This window comes from Dermacentor albipictus, chromosome 1, assembly GCF_038994185.2.
Source record: "Dermacentor albipictus isolate Rhodes 1998 colony chromosome 1, USDA_Dalb.pri_finalv2, whole genome shotgun sequence".
NCBI lineage: Eukaryota > Metazoa > Arthropoda > Arachnida > Ixodida > Ixodidae > Dermacentor > Dermacentor albipictus.
Genome location: NC_091821.1, coordinates 378,864,928 through 378,887,819, shown reverse-complemented (window position 1 = coordinate 378,887,819; position 22,892 = coordinate 378,864,928). Strand labels below are relative to the sequence as shown.

The following is a 22,892-nucleotide window of genomic DNA, read 5'->3' as shown; positions in this document are numbered from 1 at the left end:
AGATGCAGTAATCCTAGCTTTGCATCCTTGACCAGTGCCAAATTTTTCTTTTAATATTTATATGTAGGTTTCCTTCATAGCATATTGATGTGGTTAGGAGTACGAAAAGTTTCATTTTGTAAAACTAACTCCATCCTAGAGAAATTTTTCAAAAATTCATTTTGTTAATGATAAATGGTAATTATTGTCAATGTTAATAATGATAATTCTTTATAATTTATTTTTGAAAAGTTTGAATCATTTACTGCTTGAAAAATTTAGTTTTAGAAAAGGTTTAGGTTGCAAGGGTTCTTAAACGTTAAAGGAGTTTTATGTGCTGTCCTACAGAACATGGGGTCACATTATGTTGCAAAACAAACATGCAACACTGAAGATTGATCTCTGATATAATGAGGAAGCATCTGTACCATCTTCTACAGCATGTTATTTAGCATTCATTAGTGTTCAAAATGATTTTTAAGGTCAGCTTCCATTGCTTTCATTGTGCTCCTGCAGCAGGATTTCTGTTTAAAGCCAATAACTGTTCTTGTTCCTTCAGTGAAATAAAGTTTCATCCTTGGGATTTCCCAACTCAAGAACTATATAGCAAACAACAGTGAGTGAGGTTCTGGCTTGCCATTTGCAAGAATGATTCTTTGAACGCAGAAAAAGTTTCCTTTCATGTTGGTGTGGAGTGTTTGTAGAGTATTATTTAAAGAAGGCCATCAGGGGAGACTATCAAAAGAGGGTGCATTCCAGTGCCATTACTTATTGTTTTTGCATGTAAAAATTATATTTGCTAAAAGACACAGACCATTTAGAAAACAATGGGAAGTTGCTATATTCTTAAAGTAGTGCTACAAGATTCATACTTTCCTATAGATGGTTACATAGCTTGTGATCTCGACAAAGAGAATTCTTAACATGCCTCAAGCTTGGTAAATATATTGCTATTATTGTTGTGATGTTTGCTGATTAAAGGTTGCTGTCATTGGGTATCATTTTGACCCATCAGTTCTTCAAGTTGTTCATTCCCACATACATGTTAGCTGACAAATTGCCACATAATTTTAAAATGCAGTTACAAATAAAAGCATAAACTCCTCTAAAGCATCAGTAAACTGAGCATATTAAGCAAGTGGGATACTTCTTTGTGTAAATGTTTGTGTCTTCTTTGCTTAATCTGTTACATTATTTCTGTCACCAGGTGGCGCTTGGTACGGGCAGCTCTGCCTCATGTGATGCATTGCTGTGCTGCCCTGCTGTACGCAAGAAAGGAAAGCTGCTTGGAGAAGCTAGGAGCAGCAGAGACCAAGCTACTATACACTCTTCACTGGATCCTGCTGGATGCTGCTGAAGAGTGTACCGATGCTGAGCACAGTCAGACTGGCCAGCTGCCTGATAAGAGCCAGTACATCTTCCCAATCACCGTCATCCAGGTGGCATTCCCTTCTACATAAGTCATTTCGTTCATACATTAAGAAAAATTGCACTACTTTAATAGCCCTATATTTTTGAGAGGAAAGAATGCAAAAGCTTTGAGTGTTTCTTGAAACTGGAAGTTGCAAACATGCGCGAAGTGGCTTTGCACACACTTTCTATTAGAATAGTTGTTTTATTACTTCACTGTTTTATTTGACAGCAGTCACCAACATGATGATTGCATCACTGTTCTGATGCTTGTGTGGCTAAACTCAGTCATGTGTAGTCACTGAATTGTGAAGGTGGCCCATGCGGGTAGCTTCTGCGATCACAAGCTGTTTGTTGGAGCCGGCAACTCATAGTGTTGGTAGTCCCAAAAGCAGCAAGTTAATGCAGCCGCTCATGCCAGGCATGCTAGCATGTTGTAATCTTGAGCTACGCTCGAATGCTAGGTTAATGCAGCAGTGGTACTTATTGATCACCACAGTTTATTTGTCAGGAAGTTTGCTTCTGTTTTGAGATATTTGCAGTCTAACCTAAGTAGCTATGCTTGAAAAGTTCTTGTCCTTTCTCCTTGACTGCTTCCCTCGAAATGGTCAGTGTATTGACATAACATGCCTTTTTCAATGTTGCCTTATGTGGCATAAACTGCAGAAGCAAAGCTCCTTCTGCATCCCAGAAGACAATTAACATATATTTTTGTCTTGGATTTCTCGGGTGTGGGCGATGACGTGGGCCATTGCATAGACTCCATTTTTTACTTGGCATCTTTGTGATAGACTCCTGTCTCTCTGAAAGTTATCAAATGAGTCATCATGGAGCACTTCCAAGTTCTGCTGACAGCAGTGAAGCCTCATAGTCTTTTCAAATTTTGTCAGCATTTTCAGAACCAATCTTGCCCTTCTCTTTAACATGCCCACCTTTCCATAAACAATTTTTGAAACTGACCCTATAGTGACCCCCAATTTCTCAGCTATTCTGGAGACCTTAATCTGTCTATCTTGCAAAACTAAATCTTCCATTTTTGTGCGCATTTCTGCAAAAGTTGCTTGCACAGGCTGTTTTGTGTGAGGGTAACGTTGAATAGAGTCCCTGCCACTCCCCTGCCACTCTTGAATTAAATGGACTTGCTGAGGGCCTAGTTGGCAAATACTTGACATAAATAATGAGCGCACACCTGTACAAAAAAAAGAAAAAGAAAACAGTATGAAATAAAAGGGGATGGACAAGGGACAAACGCTACTCTCAGCTGTTTATTCCACAACGTCGTCACGAAATATATATACATGTTATGCACATGCGCAGATGTGTTAATGAAATGCCTCGAGGAATCTGGTTTCTTTCGTGTACAAAGGAAACAGAAAACTCACTGATGCAGCCCTCCCCCCTCTTTTTTTATGTTAAATCCTTCTTTTAACAAATAGGTGTACTCATTGCAGCTTTTTCCAAAAAATCTTTGATTCCCAAAACAGTGCCTCACAACTGTAAGAATTCATGTGCTCCACCAGATGCGTGCGTTTATCCTTTCTTATGTTCAAGGCGTGCTCCCAGAATCAGTCATTTACACACCTTCCAGCTTGATCGATATATCTCTTCACACAGGACAACTAAATGTCATGTATCACTCCACTAGTGCATTTCACAAAGGGCAAAATGGGATTTTTTTTTGGCAACCTCATTTTTTTTATCACCCGCTGTGGCTGTCTAGGCAAAGACAAGTGAGCTTGTTGGGGGGCAGAAAATACCACGTTAATGTCGTGCATACTCACCACCTTTTTGAGGTTATGAGACTTTATGTACTTAAGTCGTAATTTCTGGCCGACGCTTTTTCCTTATGGATTGGCCAGGGTCCTTGCTGCGCCCTTACTTAAACTTCTGCAGGAGGGTTTCAACAACTATCAAGATCACTGTGAGTGGAATGCCTAGACTTGTCTCAACTTGCTGGATTGGTTTTCTTCATACTCAGGTAGAATAAGTAAATGCTTCTCATACCTTAAACTTATGCTATTATTGCTTCTGATATCCTTCTTCTTTTACGTTATACTAGCCCTAAAGGAATGCCTTACAGGCTGAAGTCTTTTGTAGACAAGCAACCACATGCATCAGTACACAAGTACATGCTCTATGCTCTCTTTAAGACGAGACCTGTCAAGCTAAATTCTTGGTTAGGGGGCCTTTGTTTGGCTTAGAATAAGCTTAGCATACTTAAGTTGTGCCAAATTTTTTATAAAGAAGATTTTCGAAATCCCTTCAAGTTCAGGTAGCTTTCTGTATATTTTTAAATAAACGACTACTGTAACAAAGATCACGCACACCTTCCTGGCAACATCACCACTGCTCAGTGTGCGCTGGTCTCTGGCGTTTTTTGCGCTGCTCAGCTTGAGGTCGTGGGTTCAATCCCAAGCAGGGCAGCCACATTTCGATGGGGGTGGAATGCATAAACGCTTGCGTACCATGCATTGGGTACACGTTAAAGAATCCTATGTGGTAAAAGTGAATCTGGAGCTCCCCCATTGGGGCATGCTTCATAATCAGATTCTGGCTTTGGCACATTAAGCGCTAAAAGCTTTTTTCTGGTGTCATTTGAGAAGTTCCATCATGCTGCCTCGCTGTTCCTGCCTGTAGCCTTGTTGCCAGACTGTGTTACAAGAAAGCCTCTTCACAATAGTAATGCTTGATTGATTAATATTTAAATTGCTATACGTGTTTAGAAATTTTGGAATGCCATTGATTGATGATCTCTTCTTATCTTCATTCTTCACATGTTCCCTTCCTTCTTTCATGTGTTCCAGGTCTTTGTATACCTGTTTGCCCCACTAATTCCATTCCTGAAGCAGTCAGATTTTGTGGGGAGTTTCCGGTTGGAAAATGGAGTTCGCATCTGGGAGCCTTTGTGGGAGCACCGACACCCTGCTGTTTCCTGCTTCACTGCCCCTGTGCAGCCGCACGGTCATGCCATGCGTGCTGTGCGCAGGGCTGACTTCGACCTTCGACGACACGAATATGGCGATGTCTTCATTGGGGGAGCCCCCGCGAAACTTCGCAAGCAAGGTCTCTGCATTTTTCTGCCCTTCAATTTCTTCATTGCCACATGTCATGGCAGCTCACTAGCCATGGAGTTCTGCTGCTGCATGCACGGTCACATGTTTGATTCATGACCATCACACCATCATCATTCTGATAAGGGCAGAATGCAAAGCTCAGTGTAGCCAGGAATCTTTTTTTAGCAATTGGGGTTGGGGTAGGGGGGGGGGGTTGTGGAGGGCTCACTTGACCGAAGGATGGGGAGGGGCAGACTGGTGTCATCACCCGCCATTTTATGCCAGGTATTCCTGGTGCCCAAAAACTTCAAGGGGCGGGGGGTGTTACAACGAGCTCGGTGTGCCCTCCCCTGGTTACACCCCTGGCAAAAATGCATGGGTACTAAAGTGCCCATGCAAGCATTTTGCCGTTAATGGCGCAGCCCAAACACTGTATTGGTAGTGTAGATGGGGTTAAACTGAATCAAAAACACCTAGCAGCAGAAGCTCTTAGGTTCAGTTCAATATCATCTTAAAGTGACGTAACCTACCATTTGCTTTTGTTCCTTAGAATCGGCGAAAACAGGCACGAATGAAAACGAGGGTAGTGACCATGGCTCTCCTGACATCATGCTGACAAGCAGAGCGTCGTCAGCATCCGCAATTGTAAGTAAAGTTGAAGGTGAATGTACAGCTGCAAGAATACAATATTTACTCTCTGTAAACGGCACAATTTTTAATGCCCATGATGTCCAAAGTTGGAAAGAATTCTTAGAATCAAGGCAAAGCATTAGCATGCGTCTTTCTTTCCAGCATTTCTCTCCTCATAATTGGGAAGGGTGCTTAAGTTCGAAAAAATACAACATTCAGCTGTGGACTCTTCACTATTCATGGCACTGCATTTTAGTTGATTAATTTGTATAGCCAAATTACTGGGGTACAATGTATTATACAAGCAAAATCTGAGATAAGGATATGCAAGGGTAAGGACAGACACTGGGTATCTGCCAGTAAATACTGGGTACATCAAGTGATGCTTAATGTGGCTGTTTATCAGTGCATTCAACAGCTTTCTTAATGGCTCTCTTAATGTTTTGTCATCTGAATGATTGAAAGCTTGTTTATTTCCAAAGGTGTTTTAGGCATTGTGAAAAAAATTTGGAGGACATGTAAGCTTTGCTTTTAAAAGTGGAAAGCAATAGCATTCAAAGATCCCTGACTGCTTCTCACGCTTCCTGGCAACTGCAGCTTATGTAACCATAATGTTTACCGGAAAACGCTGGTGGTGAATGCTGTGCGCAAAGGCGAGCTTCCTGCTAGAAACGCAGCCTCGTGTGGGCCGTGATCCGGCTTAGACGAGCGCCATCTGGAGGTGTTGCAAGGAACCGGGCACGCCGATGACCTTTGAGATTTGAGCGCGCAAATCTGGTAGGCTGTGGCCAGTCTATGAATGGTAGAAATGCTGGGAAAAGTGTTTTAGTTTTTTTTTAGTTTTTGCTTAACATAATTAAGTTTTCTCGTATATTCAAATTACAGTCCGGCGCTATCATGCCTGTAAGTTGTAAGTCGTACTTTATGATCTTTCTACATATCTTACGTTGAGAAATTCAGTTATTTCAGTAACTACCTTGCTCAACATGGAGGGTCTGTGTGGTACGCATGGTTCGAAATATTTTTGCCAAAATGACGTCTCACACTGGACGCCAGATGCGGGATGCTGGACACCGGACGCGGGACGCCGACGCCGGATTTTCTGCGACACGGGGCCCTTAACGCTATCACATTAAAAGTACTGGTGACAACGGGACAACTGGTAGTAATACACAGGATGTTCCTTTTGTCGAATGCCTTATGTTATTTTCACAGTCACGCACGTTTTGATTATGACGACCTGTATGCAAGCTTTGTTGATTGTTTTCCACAAATGAAGGGTAGTTTTTCTAGTCTTTTACAGAGTGGCGAACCGAAACTTCTTTTGTTCCAGTTTTCATCGCAGTTTACTGGAAATGGTTCAGTTTTGGTTCAACTCCATTGTGAAAAAAAAAAATGGTTCAAGCCAGTTCAAGTGCATTAGCATAACCGAAGAATAACTACAGAAAAACAGCACAAATTTATATTGTGCAAAAACTCAACACTACTGCTAAGCTGCACTGAAAGTTCAAGAAGAAGAGAAACAAAATGGCTCAATTTTCGTCAGTTACAACCATATTGTTACGTGCAACAGGCAATGGAGCCAACAAGCGGTGAAGACAAGGAAAGCATACGGGTAATTTGTTGTGGTTTAAATTGAAATCTAGAAAATTATGAGGAAAAGGGAAAATGAAAATGGATGAAAAGATAACTTGTCATCGGTGGGAGATGAACCTGCAACCTCTGCATTGCACATATTTTGCACTACCAGTTGTGCTACAGCAAAGGCCATCAATCCATCCTCTGACTTGTGTATTTGTGTATGCTAGATCTAATGAGTGTTAGCCAGTGCCACTCAGGTCCATAGCGGGTGGATGTGGAGCATCCTTTTTTTTTTTTTTGTGGCTCAATAGCATAACACGTGAACTTAGAGAGCAAGCACATGGCTAATAAACCCTTGTATTCTACCGAATGTCATCAAGGCTGCCAGATTCGAGACGCTGCTATGAATGACCAAGAAGAGAAACAGAGGGGCTCGAGTTTTGTTAGTCACAACCATATAAAGCCAACAGGCAATAATGCCAACAAAAGCATAGCGATAATTAGTTGTTGAAATTTAAATGCCAAAGATAATGAGGAAAAGGGAAAATGAAAGTGGATGCAAAAATAATTTGTTGCCTGTGGGAGACGAATTCACAACCTTTGCATTATGTGTGTGTTGCACTGCCAATTGTGCTACAGCAATGGCAATCAATCCGTCCACTGACTTGGGTATTTATGTGCACTAGATCTTGCCCTGGAAGTGTTAACCAGTGTCACTCTGGGCTGTAGAGGGCAGGCGTGGAACATCCCTTCATTTTTTTTTTTTTGCCCGATGGCGTCACGTAACATGTGGACTTTAGAGAGCAAACACATGGCTAATAAACCTTCGGATGCTGCCTAATGGCATCAAGGCTGCCAGATTCTGAAAGATTATGCATATTGTTCTTTAGGGCACATGTAGTAACAAATGAATTATGAAGATGCAGGACCAATGCTGGAATATATGTGAAGCGAAACTCCATTGAGGGAGAGAGTAGAAAATATTGAGGAACTGCTGAGAGTCGTCAAGCCTGCTATTCCACTCAGGGGGAAAGGAAAGGGGAGAAAAATAGGGGACTGAGGAGTAATGATGAGGACAGGCAGGAGGATGTGATTATATACAGGTTGAAGGGCCTGTTCACAGCTTTGAATTTAGACCTGTGTTAACTAAATATTTTAAGAGAGCCTTGATGGCCTGTTTTGTTGATATGACCAGCCAAGGGGCCAGTAACACTATTTCACTCACTGCTCTTTTGGTAATTGGTGCAAATGAAGAAACAAATGCATGCTGTTAACAGTCATAGTGGTGACAAGCAACAAGTATATGTGCTCCACTGTCTCAAGTTCTTTGCACACATCACAGTCTGGCGAGTCCTCAAGTTGGATGTGATGTAAATATTGTCAAGTTAATGCAGCCCATTGTCTGCCCCCTGATACGATGCGCTGTAAACTGTAAACAGTACTGCTACTTTTAAAGCCATGGCACGATAGTGTGTATTTGCAAATGAGGCAGCATAGTTAAGCAACAAGTGCAGGCAATGCATTGATTAAAAGCTCCCGAATAGATTACCAACTTGAGCTGAAAGCCGTTGTTCTTTTCTTTCGGTTTCACCCCGGAGTGAAAAAGACTAACATTTTGGTTCAGTTCCAGTTTTAGCAAAAAATAACATTTGTTTCCAATTTTTTGTTCAGTTCCAGTTCGATACCCTGGTTTTGTGTTTCTTCTGCTACTGAGCTGTTTATTACGTCAGCGCCATGATTTCATCTACCATTAAATGTTTTTTACCATTGGGAAACATTAAGAATGCAAATAATAATAGTACTTTCCTGAGCAAGATATTATGTAAACCATGCTGTAGTTGCATGCTTAATTGCAGTGTGGTTTATACTGTGTTAAATATCAGTGACTAGCCTAGAGGTCTACTTTGTTAACATTGTGTTTAAATGTTTATTAAAATTCCTCTTCTCAGAAAGAAGCTACTGACCCTGAAGTGAATGTGCCTGTGGTGAAAGAAAGTGAGCCAAAAGTAACAATCTTGGAAGGGTGTCGTCCAAGCCCATCAAAGTCTCAGGTAAGAGATGCTAGTGGCTACTTTTATAGAGCATCATACTACTTTTAAGCATCATCCACACAGAAGTTACGGAATATCAGTTTCTAGAAATGTAAAGGTTAGGTTCGTGTTGTGGGGATGCTTGACTCTCACATGCCCCCTGATGTTATTTTCCCTGCATGGCTCTCACTTTTCCTGTAATTCGGGCTTGCTGCAAAGCCAAGCGCCACCGGAGGTTGGGTGTAGTTACAGAATAGTGTTATGCTGCTAATGCCACCCTACGACAGGGCTACTCAGAGGCAGAATGGAGTAGCCGCTGCCTCTTTGGCTTGGGGTCAGCAGTGTGCAAGGACTTGTGCACCTGTCGGCACGCTCTGCGGGACCGTTTCACGAGGCTTCAGAGCGGGGCACCAGGGTGAGCGTACTCAACCGTTCGAATGCATTATCATTTACGCGACCGTACATGCCAACAATTAGGCGTTAGTGTCCAGCATGGGGGCAAACATATTTTCTCAATATCCTGTTGCAGTGAGTCAGGCTTCCTCGATTCGTCCACGCCCATCGGAATGTTTGGATCAGTAATTCGACTAGCTGGCATTGGCGTATAAAAGGTGCAGTAAATGCCTTTGTGATTGTCTGCACTACTGTATTACTGTTACTTTGTCACAAGAGCGTGTTTGAAACCCCACAGTGTCAGTATTCAGGCTTTAATTTGAATTGTAACAATAAAAATGGCAACTTTATGTGTCTTAGTATGCTTAGTTTCATATAACAAATAAAAATTCATCCCGTACAACATCAGATTTGTAGTTCAAGACACCCTGCAGGTCATTTTGCCTATCTGAGAATCTATGATGCTTCTTTTTTTCTGCTAGATTGGACATCCAGTAAGGGCCAGAACTGTGCATAGTGTGAGTTTAGTCAGTTTCTAAATGCTTATAGTTCTGTATTTTCTAAACCAAAATTTCTGATGTCAATAAAAGTGCTGTGCAATTACTTCTGATAGTTTGACATTGGTTGCATTAATTTTTCCTGTACATATCTGTAAGTCTCAGAAAGCTGACTGTCAGCCGATTGAAATGAGGGGATTGCTAGAGGCCTACATTTTGAGTACTACTGGTCGTACCAAAAATTCTAACCGTTGTTAAATGAGCATGGAGATGCCTCTTGAGCTGCCAGAAATCAACCCGTGCGAAATGTGCACTTTCACAGCGCTATGTAATGGTGTTGATGTGGGTGGCCTGGCAAACTTGCTGCTTGCTTTATTGGAGTTAGTTCTATGCTGTATTAACGTGTAGAAACATGTGAGCACCAGTGTTGGTGTTCAGTGCAAATTTTATTAGCATAAATTTCATAATCTCTGCCACATGGCAGACTTCAGGAAATAGTGGGGAGCTGATAATGAGGATATTGAGGAGCTGTGACTGATTGCTGCTGAATTCGAAGCAGCACTTTGCTCTGCAATACAGTTCTTAAAATGTACATGCAGCAGTGACAAGGCTACTTTAGAGCAAATATTAGTCTTGCAAGATTGTAGGCAGGGTGTCTACCAGCCGGGCTAATCGAGAAAACCGGGGATTCTCAGGGATTTTGAGTAGTCTGAAAAAATTCTGGGAAAACTCAGGGAATTTGTGCCTCTATCAGGGAAAATTAGCTGTAATCTTATTGAAAGGGTCGAAAGTCGCAGTAATGCCGGCTCGAGTAAAAGACAGGAATCGTAATGAATTGTCTTTGACGCCCTTTCGTCGGCTGGAGAAGTTGCCAGTGTACAGTCACCGACTGACTTTTTGGATTCCCGATAATTTGGACGGCTTCGCGGCACCACCACATACCCCGTAGAGTCAATGTATCAGAACATCTGAAATTTCGGACGCAAGAACTTTTTGCCGTCTGATTTTCTGGACGTTTTGCCATGACCGCAGGTCCGAAACAGCATTAATAAAAGCCACCACCGCTGCCATTTTGATTACCTCGCTGCCTCGAACCGGCGCTGTCGCATGCAGATCCACTGGCAGCCGTAGTGACCACTGCGGCAGTGCTAGGCCTAGCAACTTCAATGTTTGCTATGAAGCTTCTTGCTGTTGGGTGCCGTGTTTTTTATTGAAAGAATTCGCTGCTGTCAGCAATGGCACAGACTTCGCCTTTGTGGTCCTCGCGACTGGCTTAGGAGCTTGGAAAGCACGTAGCGTTGCATGATGCTGGTTCCCGATCACAAAAGTCAGCTTCGCCTCTGTACAGAAATGTAACTTAGTGAAGCGTATTCAAAAGTATTGCAGTGAAGCATAAGTGTGGGAAGGAGCTATGCCGCGGGACGAAGTATGCATTCCTTAATTATACACACGTGCACCTGGTATTTCCTGTCACAGTATGAGCACCGATATGCCTAATATGTGTACCGACAGCCCTTCAGGGCATTTTCGAATGTGCCTGTGCCGGTTTGAGCCCTTAAGGGCACTAAATGCCATGCATTTTTGTTTTCCAACTGGCCGATTTTTTGGACGTTTTCACGGCCCCTAGAGTGTTCGAAAGATCGGATGTGGACTGTGCAACTGACCAAAAAGAAGCTTCAAATGATCCATGGGGCGAACGAGTGGTGGAAGGAGGTCAAGAACAGAAAGGACCTACGCACTGAGGAATGAACGGGAAAGCGAGCGTGCTGCTGCCGTTTTGAAGGAGCTTGAGCTCAAAAAACAAAATGTTGGCTGATGCCGAGATGCAGGTGTCCCTTATCCAAACCAAAATAAACTCTTTTAAAACAGTGAAACACAACACTGAGGCGTCATGCGTGGGCTGAGAGTATGTCAGGACAGTTGAGGTTGACTTACGAACTGTTGAGAGAGAATCTCAGTTGTGACAAAGTTCGGGCATCATACCCCTGAGCTTGCTATCAGGTGATAGAAATAGCTCGTATTCGAAAATATTTGCTTCTGTATGCATCTCCTTTTTATTCATACTTGAGAATATCCGACTCGATGTGCTTACTAGAGAGTGACAGCATAGAGCGATATGGTTTCAGCCCGTTTTGACATAAAACATAGTTCTGCATCACTCAGGGAATCTTGCAAGGGCACTCGGGGAAAACCTGGAAAACTCGGGGAATTCGGAAATGTCAATTTGATACACACCCTGGTAGGACAGAGTTTAATTATCTCTAATTATGTCTAATGTCTAATTATGTGCACATTTTGAATGCATCCTCTTGTTTCTTCGATAATTGTAACTTAGCTTTCACTTATTCTTGTAATATTGAGTTAACTAAAATTACAGTAAACACCCTTTAACTCGAAGCTGTAAAAACCACGAAAAATTTGATATGTGGAGTTTCAAGGTAAATTAAATCACGAAGATAGAAGCCCTCTGGCCATATGTAGACCACATGGAGCCTTTCCAATATTCCAAAATACCGTTAGTAATATTTTTGGTCACTTTTGCATGCATCTGCACTAGCGATGTCTGCGTCTACAGGCAGTGGTGTTACTTGAACTGTGCCATGGCAGCATGCTTGGCAAATAGTGAAGATGATTGATCCTAATGATATATTCTAAGCCAATAATTCAAGCCTAACTATTTTCAGACGTCCAAAAGGCTGACGCTGCTACTTTCTGCTTTGTTATGAATTTCAGACAATTCAACTTCAAGAACTGAAGCTATGAATGAGCATAATTGTATTGCCTTTAGCAGCCCACAAGTGGCACGGTTTTTATGCCGCACCATCATGCAAGCATGAAGAGAGTGCATGAAGCTGTGACCTCGCTAAGCTGCTGTGGGCTCACATGTTGGCTTCTTTGGGTGTAGCACATGAGCTGATCGCACCTGTTCAAAAGTGCCAATCATCTTGCCCAAGGTCATGATAAATACGCTGCGACCACATTACTGCATCACTGACAGTGTTCCAATTTAGAAGAGAAAGAAGAGACTCTCAGCTTACTGCTGAGAGTCTCTTGCGTGGGACTGGTGGTAGACAGAAAGAAAGGGGAAAAATATGCGGGAGGCACCACCTGGTGTGGCGTCTGGCTGGCCTAGCGAGTTTCTGCTGGGTAAGAAGTGAGTGCAAGCAAGGGTGCTCACAGTGTCCTGTTGTCATTTTCCTGGTATAGTCGTAGACAAGCTTTTGAGATATCTGCAGTCCCATGAAAAAATTTTTCGAGATAAGAGGGGTGAAATGTATGGGTTAAAGGTCAGAAAAAAATATTGATTTAACCTATATTTCGAGATATATAAGTTCGAGATAACAAGGGTTTACTGTAATTGTTCTTTTTTCTAATTTGTTAGCAAGTCTAATTTGCCAAACTTGCATGACTGGAAGTGTTCGTCAGAGATGTGTAAAACAGTGAGCTTGTTATGAAGGTGACATTTAGCTTTTAAGTGCGAGACACATACTTAGTCTTGCACATTTGTGTACAAGAAGCGTACTGCCTGAATGTGGAGATATGCAGTTGTTGAGAGTGTGTTTCCATTGGTAATTATAATCTTGGTTGTGTTGATGTAGACACTAAGGCAAATTTCTTCATGCTTCCTTTGTTTCAGGGGGAATTGGCCGCGAGACCAGCTCCAAAGGCAGATGATGGAGTTAAGAAAGAGGCACTGACTGATATTTGTATGGCCACCTACCTTGATGTGTCTGTTATGAGGTGCCTTTTCATCTCCCACTGGCTGGAAGAAGGTGTGCATTGGGCCTTGCAGTTTCTTCTAAACAGGTATGCTGCAGTGTAGCCTTTGAATTTTAGCATGCTGTAGTGTGGCATTTGGATTTTAAAGCAAAGCTTCTCCCCATTTTGTTAGTGCTTGCTACTGCTGTCTTGCTGATTGTACTACAACTTGGGCCACTGGGCGTTTCCCACTGGTTATCTACCCAGTTAGGCAACTTAGGCCACTGGGTATGTGAGCCTTCTTGACAAGTCCACTAGAATGGTTAGGTGCCACTGAGTAGGTGCCCAAATAGACAAATAGAACAAGAGGCAAGAGATGAAAAAGTTGGCGACAAAGGTAGTGGAGGAATAAGTAAAGGGACTGAAATGGGACAGCCTGCATTGAGAGCAGAGTGTTGAGCTACTTAGTTGTGAAGAAGTGAAGGAGAAGGGAAGGGAAGACATTTCAGTAAACATCAAAGAAAGATTCACATATCCCTGATTCTCACGTATGCATAGTGCCCATTGCATTCTTTTCGTTATGATCAGCACTATTTTTCTAGCCTGCTGTGATGGATTGGTGATTTGACGGTTGATGCTGTTACACTTACGAGGCTGGGCTCTGAGTCCCAAACTTGCTGTGTTTGGACAAATGTGGCTGGATGTCCAATTTTGGCAGGAAGAGACCAATTTCTTAAATTTGTTCAAGCTGTCATATGCTTTTGTTGAAGTGAGATGCCGCATTATATTTCCATAGAAATTTGGTTAATTTTAAAATTTAATCTGCGGTGAGAAGCACCTAGAGTAACATGCAGTCACTGGGACCTCCTCTTAGAACATGAGAACATGAAACATGCAGTATTTCTGAAACATGCATTGCTTCAAAGCTGATTCTGGGCCTCATTGCATTAACTAAATTCAGTTTCCTTTAAAGAAATTAAGGCATGCTTGCTGTTTGTTTATAAATGTAAACTAACAAATATGCGGATCCCATGCACTGTGGGCAATTCTATGGCCTTTCTGTGCTGTTTGCTTTGATTGACGATAATTAGTGGTGATGTTGATGACAAATATTTAATTTATTCAACGTTTAGTCCGACACAAGAGTGGTGAGTTGATGTTAAACGTTACCTTGCGTGTACCACTGCTGTTTGTCTGCGTAGTACACAGAACACACAGGAGAGGTGCTTGCGTGAAGTGGTGTTCTGTGCCATATTTTATAACCTCTGAGAGGGTTGAGAATATTCATTGCCTCACATGGCACATCACATTATGACAGAAGCATTAAGCTTTAATTGAATTATGGCACTGTACTTGCCAAAACCACAATCAAATTATAGACGCACGCCGTAGTGGCGGACTCCGGATTAATTTGAACTCCATGGTGTTCTTTAACGTATCCGTAAATTTTGCCCCCGTCGAAATGCGGCTGCCGCGGTCGAGATCAAACTTGGAACCTTGAGCAATGCCATAGCCGCAAAGCTACCATGGCGAACACAGAAGTGTTGATTTGACGTGTGACCGCTTCGATAGTGTCGCCTAGATGCGACGGAGCACTTTAATGCTAAGTTGGATTTAATGCTAAGTTAAGTAATGCTTTAATGCTAAGATGCATAAGTTGAAAACGAATGGTGTGATTCGTCCCATCGACACACCTACCGTCTGGTGTGCAAGACTGGTTGTGGTCCCCAAGGCTATCGGAGGCTACAGGATTTGCGTGGATCTGACCTGTTTTAACAAAGTCATTCTACGGGAACGCCATATGTTGCCCACGGTCGAACAATGCCTTGGTCTGCTGGGTGAGGCCACTGTTTTCTCAAAGTTGAATGCCATGTCGAGCTTCCACCAGGTCAAGCTGTCTCCCGAGTCGCAAGAATACACCACGTTCATAACCCCATTCGGTCGTTACTGTTTTCTCCAGCTTCCATTTGGGCTTCCAACTGCCCCAGAGTACTTCCAGCGGCAGATGTCCCGCATCCTGGAAGGCCATGCGGAGGTTGTGAACATGATAGACGATATTCTAGTCTTTGACAAGACATGCGCAAAACATGACCTTCACTTGCAAGAAGTCCTAAATTGACTGACGAATGCAGGGGTCACTCTAAACTGCAAGAATTGCATCATTGCAGCCAGCAGTGTGAAATTCCTTGGTGTCATTGTCAGCACAGAGTGTTGGGAATGGCCTGCCGAGGTGGCAACGTGCAAGTTATTTTAGCCCGCTGCACATGTTTCGATCCACCCGTGGTGGGTGCGCCCTTCAGAGAACCAGCAAGGACAGCGCTAACCAACCGTGAACTTCCTTTGGAGAACTTGTCTACGGCGGTGTTAATCCACCATGTGCCTCGTTCAGAGGACAGGAGAAAGGCAGCTCTGGAATTTAAAGGTGCCGGCTGGGGTCGGGCGTGACCACCTGACTACGGGGACGCAGGACAATGGACACCATGACGACTGTGCTGCAAAGGTCGGCTGCCCCGGAGGGGGCACTGAAATCTGTCTGTGCATGTATGTGCTTGTAAACCAACCCGCAGAGAGGCGGCTTGTTTACGATGATGTTGAACGTTTTGCCTCACCTAGGGACCTAGGGAACACGAAGTGTTTAAAAACAGCTGTTTGTCGGCTGCTAGGTGTGCTCGTCATTGTGCTCTGTGCTCGTCAATGTACTTGTGAGCTGTGTGCTTGTTTGCTGTATGCTTTGTCTTGTGTGCTCCATTTGGGAGTCACGCTAGACTGTGTAAATGTATCCCATGTTTCAAATGTAAATAATGTAAATAAATCCTGCTCACCTAGTCCTGTTGCCCCAAGTTCCTCCGATTGTCCTACAAGCCTGACTCTAAATCTTACAAGAGGGCATCTCCTGATCCAGACAAGGTTGCTGCAATAAAAGCCATGCCGGTGTCGAAAGATGACACAGGTGTCCTTCGCCTCCTCGGCCTTGTAAATCACGTTTGCCAGGCGTTTCCTGCCTGGCATATTGGAACTGACAGCACCGATCTGACATTTGCTGTTCAAGGATTCTGAGTGGACTTGGGGCCATGCTCAGCAGACTGCTTTTTCGAATCTCAAGGAACTGCTCTGCTCTGACCTTTGTGTTGCGTGGTACAACATGGCATACAACAGTATCAGCTGATGCCAGCTCCTTCAGTCTTGGCGCTGTCCTGTTACAAAGCAGCCTTCTGTTGAGCTCCAACCAATTACCTTCGCATTGCGGTCACTCACACCAACGGAATGTCGATACAGCCAGACGGAGAATGAGGCTTTGGCTGCATGCTGGGCTGTGCTCCGTTTTGAAGTGTATATTCGTAACCTAAAGTTCTTCCTTGAGACCGACCACCAGGCACTCCTGACGCTCATGGGGATCAGGGATGTTGACTTGCTGCCTCCGCAGATTCAACGGTCCCGACTGAAGCTGATGCGCTTCCAGTACCAGGTGCTGTATGTATCAGGCAAGTTGATAGCCATGGCTGACATGCTCTCACGTGCACCAATGGATGGTCAACCGCCAAAGCAAGCTGATCAAGTCGAGTTCTGTGGAAGAGATTCTTTGCTCTCTCCCGAACTTTGTCGCCACACGTCAAGATGAGCTCTGCCATGCCCAAGCCAATGATGGTGAATGTAACCTTCTGCTGGAATACTGCATGAAAGGCTGGCCCAGTCAGTCAAGGGTGCCACTTCACATTAAGAGATACTGGCAGCATTGTGGAGACTTCAGTATCTGCAAGGGGTGCTTCTAAAAGGGGTTCGAATTGTGGTGTCATTGACTCTTCAGTGTTTCATACTCGATCTCATTCATGACGGGCATCAAGGTGTTAACCGATGCAAAGCCATCGCTCGAGAGTCGGTGTGGTGGCCTGGAGTAAACAGCCATATCGAGACCCTCATCTCTAACTGCGCCAAGTGCGCAGAAACCCGTGTCCAACGTGCAGAACCAATGATGCCTTCCCAGACTCCAAGTCTTCCTTGGGAGGACGTGGGGGTAGACCTTTTCCAACTGAAAGATCAAGATTATGTGTTGCTGGTTGACTACAGGTCATGCTTCCCTGAAGTCATCAGTCTGTGCTCTATCACAGCACCTGCCGTCATCATGGCCATCATGAGCGTCCTTGCGTGCCACGGCATCCCAAGTGTTGTCTGCAGTGACAATGGTCCACATTTCTCATCCAAGGACTTCTCTACCTTTGTGCAGGCCTACGGGTCCAGGCATGTCACCAGCAGCCCACATTTCCCGCAGTCGAATGGTGAGGTGAAAAGGATGGTGCAGACCGTCAAGGACTTACTGCACAAGGCGGACAATCCTTTTTTTGGCACTGCTGGCCTACAGGGACACTCCTAGTTCCGATGGAGTCAGCCCTGCACATCTTCTAAAGGGCAGACGCCTGCAAACCAGAGTTTCCAAGACGTTGCAGCAGCTCAAGCCAGGCTGGCCCTCATCTCGGTCTTTTATCTGGTGTGATCAAGTTAATTGGAAGAAGCAGGCACGGGACTTTAAACGGAGGCATGCAGCTCAGACATAATGCCCACTTCAGATTGGTGAGCAGGTTTGGGTGCACGATATAAACAGTCGTGCAATGATGCTAGGACCAGCTCAATGTCCCCGGTCTCACGTTGTGGATACCCCGAGGGGAAATCTCCAATGTAATCGGCTGCGCCTTGTCCCAGTGTGCAACGACCCGGAGTCTGGGAGTCTTGCCGAACCTGTCATCGATGAAGAACCCGAGACAAAGCCATCATGCAGGGAAACTCGCGCAGTGGGATCAGAGGTAGTTACTTCCGTCCAGACTTCCCCGGCTTCATCCCAGCTCAATTCACCTATTGACGTGTCGAGATTTGGAAGACAGATCCAGAGGCCAAAAGGACTTGAGCTACTGGTTGGGTGGAGCAGCGAATACTGCATTTCCTGAAGAAAAGGGGATGTAGTGTGTGCATGTGCCACCAGTTGGTGCCAGTGCTTTGGGAGCATATATCATCATCAGCCTGGTTACACCCACTGCAGGGCAAAGGCCTCTCCCATACTTCTCCAACAAACCCGGTCATGTAATAATTGTGGCCATGTTGTCCCTGCAAACTTCTTAATCGCGTCCGCCCACCTAACTTTTTGCCCCTCCCTGCTACGCTTCCCTTCCCTTGGAATCCAGTCTCTAACCCTTAATGACCATCGGTTATCTTCCCTCCTCATTACATGTCCTGCCCATGCCCATTTCTTTTTCTTGATTTCAACTAAGATGTCGTTAACTCACGTTTGTTCCCTCACCCAATCTGCTCCTTTCTTATCCTTTAACGTTACACCCATCATCCTTCTTTCCATAGCTTGTTGCGTCATCCTCAATTTAAGTAGAACCCTTTTTGTAAGCCTCCAGGTTTCTGCCCCGTAGGTGAGTACTGGTAAGACACAGCTATTATACACTTTTCTCTTGAGGGATAATGGCAGCCTGCTGTTCATGATCTGAGAATGCCTGCCTAATGCGCCCCAGCCCATACTTATTCTTCTGATTATTTCCGTCTCATGATCCGGATCCGCCGTCACTACCTGCCCTAAGTAGATGTATTTCCTTACCACTTCCAGTGCCTCGCTACCTATTGTAAATCGCTGTTCTCTTCTGAGACTGTTAAACATTACTTTAGTTTTCTGCAGATTAATTTTTAGACCCACTCTTCTGCTTTGCCTCTCCAGGTCAGTGAGCATGCATTGCTATTGGTCCCCTGAGTTACTAAGCAAGGCAATGTCATCAGCGAATCACAAGTTACTAAGGTATTCTCCATTAACTTTTATCCCCAATTCTTCCCAATCCAGGTCTCTGAATACCTCCTGTAAACATGCTGTGAATAGCATTGGAGAGATTGTATCTCCCTGCCTGACGCCTATGTATAGATGGGAGCATATATATTCGATGGTGAATAAAGCCTGGGGGCATTTGCTCACTAGGGGGCTTGGTGTACGGCTCGTTCTTGCGTGAACGCTACATTATTGATTCATCAATCAAGAATGCATTATTGATTGCTTTATTAATTGCTTCTTACAATGAATGGAACATACAAATGGCGAAAACTATAGAGCTGTGCAAATATTATTGCTCAGCAGCTGTGGATGCAGAACATCACAAAAAATAGGGCAGGGAATACACATCTGTAGTGTGAGAGGCATTGCATTACACAGGTTGCATTTGGCATAAGTGAAGACGCCACCAAAGGCAATTTCTGCAAAATGCAACAGATCCATGTCTGTCCCCATGCAGGTTGCAGGGCATAGCAGAGGAACAGGCACGTGAGGTGCGCCCGCGCAAGCGGAGCAGTTCATTGCCTGTGCCACGACCAGAGCCCCCACCACCGCCTTCTCCAAAGCAGCGGGAGCAGCCAGCGCCACCATCCACACCTCGTCCCCTGGGCAGCTATGTGGCTTTGGGCAGAGACTCGTGCCCAAGCCCGTTTCTGCGTGGCCTGCCCCTGATGCATGGCCAGGGGGTGGCTGGTGGTGGCGGTCCACCAAGCCACCACACGAGCATGCAAGAGCTGCGGCAGCAACAGCAGCCACCGCCACAGCCGTTTCCTCTTCGCTGCATGGCATCCCCGGACTTGCGCCGGTGTGCCCTGTTGCCATAGAAATAGCCTTCATTCTCGATTCTCTAAAGGAAAGCACAGAAAATAGGTTGGGGCCAATAAATATAAATACAGGATGTTGCACTGAACACTAACTACAGTCAAACGTCATTATAAAGAACTTGAGTCTGACACGAAAATACCTTCATTATATTCAACATTCTTTATAAGCATATAATCATTACATGCTGATATGAATGAGAAACATTTTATGTTTACCTTTATACATCTGATAATTTGTTGTATCCATGCTCATTATATGAACGTGACCATTATAGGCCATTATAGGTTTTGGCCAGTAACTATAGTGTCTGCATTAGGAGACGTGACTACGTAATTGTAAAGCTAAAGGTTGCTCTAAAGGATCCCGCAAGTGACAAGATTTCATATGCAAGGGCTATGCCTAGGTATGCAGGCTCAGAGAGAGTTTCGCCATTTGCACACTGTTCTCCGTCCATGCTGTTGAAAATCAGGTTCTTCCCCTAATGAAACAGTGTTGTGAAAAATGGTAATGAGGTCTCACACGAGTGTCACTGCTCATAAATGAGACGGTAGAGAAAAAAGTAGAAGCCATCGGATAGCAGTGTTTGTAATGCAATATTGCTTACCAAAATGGCCACCTTTTGCCAAAGACTGTGTTTGTTGCCTAGCCCTAGCTGTGCACAAAAAAGTTTAAAGGGTCACAAATATTGAAGTAACAAATTGAAATCAAGTTATCAGTTATCGGAAACAGGAGGTGAATGACAGTATCGTAGGCAGTGGAACCTGAAAATTCATACTGTTACAGCTGCTTAAGACTTCGAAGCTTTGCTTTGTTTACACAACCATGCACTTCGTTTTGTTTACAAGATCTACCTGCATTTGCAGGAACAAACGCCTCAATCGAGGTGACCTGCGAGCTTTTGTGGAAGAGGGGCTGCGTCTCTCGGAGCGCATCCTGGACCGCCTGGGCCGGGATGACGACAACGGTAGCAGCAATGTTGGGAACCACCACCAGCACCCAACCATCGAGGTGGCAGTAGTGGGTGCTGGTGGAAGCAGCAGCACCACCACCACCACAACAACCAACAACAACAACACCCCTGTCACTTGCACCGTGGAGGAGCCTCCAAGCTGGTCTGAGCACCCTCAGCCAACTGACAGCCATTCCTCAGCACGTTCAGTTGCAGTTCCACGGCTGCTTCCCCCGCGCCCCAGCTCGGCGCTGGGCCTCCTGAGGGACCCCGATGATGAAGAACATGTATGCTCTCCCAGATTCTCGGCGGCAGCATTCTTCTCAAAGTCGGAGATGGTACGTGGCAAAAGCCTGCCCAGCATCCACATTGAGGAGCCACCTGGCTCCAGGGAGCCGGTTGCCATGGCAACCATTGCAGTACCGACCAGGGAACCCCCTGGGGCACCGCGTAAACTTCCTGCGGTGCACACGCACAGTGTGCCCAACCCGATCATCACGGTTACTGAGCACTCCCCTGTTGCATCCATCCAATTCTTCATCAACCAGGTGAGACTTGCTGATCCTTTGAACTCTGCTCTCTGCTGGCCAGTGGATGAGTAAATTGGATTTATGGTCGCAACAGCTCAACTTTCAAATTTCACCGTGGGCAAAATATGAAACCTTGGGTTGAAATTTTAGTGCAGTTTAGGAAACTATGTTTGTTGGAAAAGTTGTGTTAATTGCTGTGATACCTGTTACATGGGCTTTATTGTGTGCTTGGTTTGGGCTGGAGAGCCCTTGTATGCCGATTATAATGGCCAGTATTACTATGTCTTGCTGTATTGTGAGCTTTGATCTACATGAAAGCTTCAAAAGGATTATCAGCACTCTTCTAATTTTTAAATGTACAATCACTGAAAAAATTTTTTCATTAACGATCGCATAGCATAACAGAGGTGATGTGCACAAGATTATTACAAAAACAAAAACTGTGCTAGTGATTCCCCGCTGTCCGCAAAACTGACGTATAGCACTGGATTTGATGCAATATCTGATAACTGGAAGCGTTATTATTATTTGGCCATCTCTATAGCTAGGCTGGCATTTATAAATGAAACCCTTGTTTGCACTGCTGTTACTGCCTTTGTCAGCATGCTTTCCTCTGACTGAATGCATGTTCAGAAAAATGGTCATGAATTAGTCATGCCAAATGTTTTTTGTGGGTCAAGGTTATCACATTATGAAAAAAAGTAACTTCTTGTGCCGAGTGGCTGAAGTAATATAAACCTCATACAAAGAAAGCATTTGTGTTTTAGCTTCAACTCAACTGGTGGTATCCCAATTTTCACACGTTTTATTGGTGTGTTGTGGCAGTGTGATAAATAGTACAACACTCCTTTAGCGCTGCTTTGATGGCATTAAAGAGTGTGGCTGTGGTCGCTTAGTAATCTTTGTGTTGCACCATGTCACAGGTTCAGGTTCTGAAGAAGGAAGAAAGCAATGTCTTTTGCAGTGGCAGCTGGCAGTGCAGATGTTTTGGCATACCGTGCAAGGTGGTCGACAACAACAGTCACCCATTGGTTTCCATCAGGAGTGCTCTTGAAGGGGTTTCAAAGATAATTCAAATGCAATTGAGTGGTTGGGCAGGGCAAGGTAAAGGTTGCAGGGAGCCAGTCGAACCATCAGAAGCGGTCTTGCACCTCTGATTTTATCAAGTTGAAGTGTTTTTATTTCTTTAGTGTACATTTTAATTAGGTTAATTACATTCGGAGGTCCCGAAGTTAAGAAACTGTTGCAACATCAGTGATATCTAAGGTAAAGACAGTATTACTGTTGTTGCTCACAAATTTAAAAAACGTTACCATTCCTACCTGCCAGTGTAGCCATTTGTACACATGCTTTGTCATTATACACTTTAAGCTTGATTACGGTTGTATAATTATTTGGTTGACAAGCATATTTTTAACAGTTCTTCCCAGTTCATTACTGTGCCATAAACCTTTAAGGATTTGTTTAGCTTTTATTTTTTAAGATTTATTTCAAAAATTCTAGTATG

General features: G+C 44.1%; 1 protein-coding gene across 2 annotated transcripts in view; it reads left to right on the top strand.

Moving 5' to 3' along the window:
• Positions 1-22,892, top strand: part of unc80 (unc80, NALCN channel complex subunit) — a 167,587-nt gene that overhangs the window by 6,000 nt on the left and 138,695 nt on the right. For both annotated transcript variants that reach the window (XM_065429703.2, XM_065429704.2), the window contains exons 5-11: positions 1,187-1,418; positions 4,194-4,452; positions 4,993-5,087; positions 8,603-8,704; positions 13,211-13,380; positions 19,542-19,886; positions 20,770-21,403. In XM_065429703.2, the coding sequence (XP_065285775.2) occupies positions 1,187-1,418; positions 4,194-4,452; positions 4,993-5,087; positions 8,603-8,704; positions 13,211-13,380; positions 19,542-19,886; positions 20,770-21,403 (1,837 nt within the window). The remainder of the gene's footprint in view (positions 1-1,186; positions 1,419-4,193; positions 4,453-4,992; positions 5,088-8,602; positions 8,705-13,210; positions 13,381-19,541; positions 19,887-20,769; positions 21,404-22,892) is intronic.